Source organism: Octopus bimaculoides, chromosome 11 (assembly GCF_046866305.1).
Source record: "Octopus bimaculoides isolate indiv1 chromosome 11, ASM4686630v1, whole genome shotgun sequence".
In the NCBI taxonomy this organism is placed as follows: domain Eukaryota; kingdom Metazoa; phylum Mollusca; class Cephalopoda; order Octopoda; family Octopodidae; genus Octopus; species Octopus bimaculoides.
The window spans coordinates 68,287,916-68,293,134 of NC_142938.1; the positions used below are offsets into that span (position 1 = coordinate 68,287,916).

At 38.8% G+C, this 5,219-nt stretch overlaps 1 protein-coding gene across 1 annotated transcript in view; it reads right to left on the reverse strand.

Moving 5' to 3' along the window:
• LOC106879364 (uncharacterized) overlaps positions 1-4,246 on the reverse strand; it is a 16,728-nt gene extending 12,482 nt beyond the window's left edge. The window contains exon 1 of the mRNA XM_052971909.2: positions 4,007-4,246. Coding sequence (XP_052827869.1) covers positions 4,007-4,091 — 85 coding nt within the window. The 5' untranslated portion in view covers positions 4,092-4,246. The remainder of the gene's footprint in view (positions 1-4,006) is intronic.
• Positions 4,247-5,219: the final 973 nt, after the last annotated feature.

Consider the following 5,219-nt stretch of genomic DNA (forward strand, 5'->3'; position numbering starts at 1 on the left):
TAGCATAAAATTTCAGAAAACTTTGGGACCCTGCTTTCTACAATTAATAGAGTGATTGTGCACTTCAGAGAGGGGAAGTAGTCCACATCACCTCACCCAGCTTGACCAGAGCCCTCTGATGGGACTCTTCTCTTTAGTAAGAGAAGTGTGGAGGTTAATCCTCGTTGCAAGGCCTCTGACATAGCAGAACAAATTGGTATCAGTCCCAGAACAGCTGTCAGGTATCTCCACAAACTTGGCTACTATGGCAGAGCAGCAAGGAAGCTTCTTTGACCAGCCAATATCAAGTGGAGAAAAAATTGAGCCAATGGGGTGGAGAGGCCACTAGCATTTTGGGATACTGTCATATTCTCCAATGAGTCCAGATTTGCTGTATTTTCTGACAGTAGTCGAGTGTGGGTCTGGAGACTCTGTGATCAAGAATTTGATGTGAAACGATTGTAGCCAACAATGAAACATGACAGTTATTCTGTGATGGTCTGGGGAGCAATTTGGAAGAATGGTCAATCAGAGCTGGTGGAGTGTGAGGGAAACATGAACTCAGATAAATATTTGTCCATATTGCAGAAAGGACTCCTTCCAATATTCTCAAGTGGTGAAATGATTGAAGAAGACAATTTATGGAAGATAGGGTTCCTTGTCACATAGCTAAAATGACCCAAGATTTGTTGGAAGAGAATGGCGTTAAAAAGCTTCCATGGCCAAGCCAGTCACCAGATATGAACCTTATAGAACACTTCTGAGGCATAATGGACAGGATACTTCATAAAAAGAACAAGAAGGCATCTTCAAAGCCAGATCTTTTGAAGTTATTGCAAGAGAATATTCGTCATCTCAGACTTTATTGCTCACAACGATTGTTTCGACACATCCTGAATTGGTCCTTCATGAGTGGGATACTGCACAACTGGTTGTGGTGCATTCCTCGGTGCAGGAATATAACATCCCCTCAGGTGATGTTATAAGGGGTATTTCATTAAATAAACTGTTTTCACTCGGCAGTGAACGTGCTTCATCAGCTTACCACTAGGAACATACCCAACACTTAAATACACACACACACATATATGCATGCATGTGTGTGTATATTATTGAATCATACAGTATTATAGATCCATTACAGCCAATTTTACAAACTGCTTTTGTCTTGGATATTAAAATAATCGGACAACAATCTAATAAAGTACACTCGTCAGAGATGGGAGGTATGGAAAAAAAATGGTCACTGATCTCTGTTACTGGTGGTAAGGAAGTGCCACATCCAGTTTATAGAGGTGATATAACCAACTAAATTGACCCCAATATGTGTCTGGTATCTTATTTTTAGCCAACTGAAGAAAGATAAACAAAAATTGATGTTGACAGGGATTAACACATAACGACATAGGGGAGACATTAGATATTTAGTTCAACGCCTTGACTTTTCTGCCGGCCACCTGCTTCTCTATTTATATAATTACCCATTATGATGTGATTAATTCTTAATTGCTATTTAATTTCAAAAGTAGAGCATTAATGAGACACAATTATTTAATAATTTTAGTTTAAACAAACCAATTAGGCACTCAAGACTCGGCTTGTTGAAGTACTGATTACATATGCCCTGCTCAGAATCATTAGATGGCAGCTAAAATAATAACTTACTGTATTCTTTTACAGCTCTTATCGTTTCGAGTTCAAATCATGCAGAAATCAACTAGGATCAAAAGACATTCAAACGGCAATCATATATATATATATATATATATATATATATATATATATATATATATAATTAAGTGGAGAATGGAGAAACAAACACAAGAAGAAACAAGTCAATTGGGCTAGTTAGATTACCCACACAAGTAATCTGCAGGAGTGCCTTTGGATTTAACTATCCCCTGGTTGCTTAGATACTTCAGACTACCCCTGAAATATTGAAGCAATCCTATCATATACCTATATATATATATATATATATATATATATATATATACACATCTATCCATATACATATATACTCTTTTACTTGTTTCAGTCATTTGGCTGTGGCCATGCTGGAGCACCGCCTTTAGTTGAACAAATCAATTCCAGGACTTGTTCTTTGTAAGTCTAGTACTTATTTTATCAGTCTCTTTTGCCGAGCCGCTAAGTAACGGGGGACATAAATACACCAACATCGGTCATCAAGCGATGGTGGGAGGAAAACACAGACACACAAACCATTTCTTTAATCAACCTCATGAACGATAAAAGACAAAGTCGACCTCGGTGGCTTTGAACTCATAAAGGGACCCAACAATATTATAAGGCACTCTACCGACTGCTAATTGACTGCCTAATTTAGGCACTCTACCGACTCATAAAGGGACCCAACAAAATATTTTAAGGCACTACTGACTGCTTATCGACTGCCTTATTTAGGCACAAGGCTGGCAATTTTGAAGGAGGTGGGTTAACTCGAAAACATTGACTCAGTACTACACTGCTATTTCAATTTATTGACTCCGGAAGGATGAACAGCAATGTTGCACCGAGAACGTAAAAAGTTGGAACAAATATTGCAAAGTATTCTTTGCAATGCTCTAACAAGCTTGCCAGCGCATCACCTACATTGCATCAGCAATAATAATAATAATAATAATAATTCTTTCTATTGGAAGCACAAGGTCACAAATTTGGGAGAAGGGATTAAGTCGATTACATCGACTCCAGTGCGTAACTGGTACTTATTTAATCAATCTGAAAAGGATGAAAGACAAAGTCGACCTTGGTGGAATTTGAACTCAGAACGTAAAGACGGGCGAAGTACCACTAAGCATTTTGCCCAGCATGCTAACGTTTCTGCCTGCTTGCCACCATAACAACAACAACAATAATAATAATGATTTCAAATTTTTGCCACAAGGGCAGCTTAGGGAAGGGGATTAAGTCGATTATATCGACCCCAGTGTTTCACTGGTACTTAATTTATCGACTTCAAAAGGATGAAAGGCAAAGTCGACCTTGGCGGAATTTGAACTCAGAACGTAAAGAGCAGGAACAAATATAAAGCATTTTTGTTCTAGGTTCTAATTGTTCCGCCAATCTTCTGCCCAACATAGGCACAGAGCCTAATATTTTATGAGGAGAAAGTGGGGTAAATGTTTCTAACAAGGATTGGTTTCAAATGTAGGAACAAAACCAGAAATATCAGGTGGGGGACAGGACCCTTTTAGCAGTGAAGGCTCCGGGAAAAAAATCAATGTACTGGGGCTTATAACATTTATTTATTGAAAGTAATCCACAACATACATACATCAGGATTAGGCCCTTAGACTCATGAGGCCCTCGGGCAACTGTTCGGTGTGTTTATGCCCTAAGATGGCTCTGGAAGTGGCGGGGGCGGCTGTTAGTAGAATGGACCCTCCTCCAGTGCATGACTCATATTTTATTTTAATTGACCCCTGAAATGTCGAAAAGGTTACTTCACAGGATGATGTCTTAAAAAAAAAATTTTTAATTAAAAAATGGGAGCTGGTCACAACTGGTCAGCGTTTGGCTGAATCATGGATGACTTGGAGGTTAAACAACAACGAGATATTAAATATTTTTTACTTATTTTGGCACAAGGCCAGCAATTATAAGGGCCAATTACATTGACCCGGGTGCTGGACTGGTACTTATTTTATCGACCTCAAGAGGATGAAAGGCAAAGTCAACCTCTGCAGAATTTGAACTCAGAACATACAGACGGCCGAAATGCTACTAAGCTGTTTTCCCGGCGTGCTAACAGTTAATGTCAGCTGACCGCTTTACGAGTTATTAAATACTGTAAAAGAATTTTCCTCGCCCAGTGCTCTACCAGTTAAAACAAACAAGTTAAACAAAAGTTTTAAAAAATTGCAAGTTGATCTCCCGTCTATAACAGATGTGACTTTCCGTCCACACGGCGGACGATACAAAATGTTACTTAAATAAAAACAAAGTAAAAAGTTATAGACTATTACATACTGATTAAAAACAGAAAAGAAAGAAAATTGCTTACCTGCAGCATCTAATCCAAGCATCATAATGCGCGATTCTTCGCGGTTTGAATGGGAAAAAATAAATCGTGAAAAAAATATACCCATATTTTGTGTTTATTTTAAGATAAAAAATATGTTTTTATAAATATTTATATCCAGACTTTATCTCTGTTTTGTGTTGGATATTTGTGTGTGTCCGTGCGAGAGAAGTATATTATATATGTTCTTATACAACGTTGCTTTGACTTATTTCTCAGACTGAGTCTGAAGAGGCAATGTCTGGATATTTATATGATGCTTAACTTCATCCGAATGTTATAATTGGTTGTTAGTTGGGAGACAAAGCCATGTGAGAGAATATCAAGCATTACTGTAACTGTCCAGGAAATCTCTCTCTTTCTCTGTCACTCAAACTATCCTCACTTCCTCTCTCATATCTTTTTCTTTCTCACACTGTTGCGTTCCTTTCATCTCCTCCTTCTTCTCTTTACTTTCATCTAAGTTTTAGGACAATAGCGTCACTCCATTTCGAGTGATAAGTGCTTTAAGGTGTGGTGTAGCATAATAGATACCTCGAGAGTTGCAATAGACTCTACGAGTGGAAAATTAGCATAATTGTTACTTCCGCTTCACTTTTTGTTAGAGTTATAGTTGTTGTTGAATAATTTCTTAGGTTAGCAAAAACTATTTTTTAGACGTATGGATAGAGAGAACTCGATTGGAGCGAAATTTATTATAGAACTGCCATTTCTTTTATCGACCCCCAACGTGGAGGGGGAACATAGTTACCCTCAGGAGGAAGGTAGGGAAAAGAATCAGTTTCAGTGTGTGTGTGGGGGGGTTATCTTATCTTTTTACTTTTTACTTCTTTCAGTCATTGAACTGCAGCCCTGCTGGGGCACCGCTTTGTTGGGTTTTCTAGTCGAACGAATCGATCCCAGAGCTTATTTTTAAAAGCCTGGTACTTATTCTATCCACGTGTTTTACCGAACTGCTAATGTTACAGGGACGTAAACAAACCGACATCGATTGTCAAGTGGAGAGGACCAGGCAGAGAGAAGGATGATATAAACGGCTTAGGAAGGTGGGATAGAGAGGTGAAGGAAGAGCAAGAAATAGATATAAGGCGGGGGAGGGAGAGGTAGGTCGGTAATCGGGGGAGTGAATGAAAGTAGTAGTAGTAGTAGTAGTGAGCCGGAGGGGGGGAGGGGAGGGGGAGGGGTAAGATGAGGT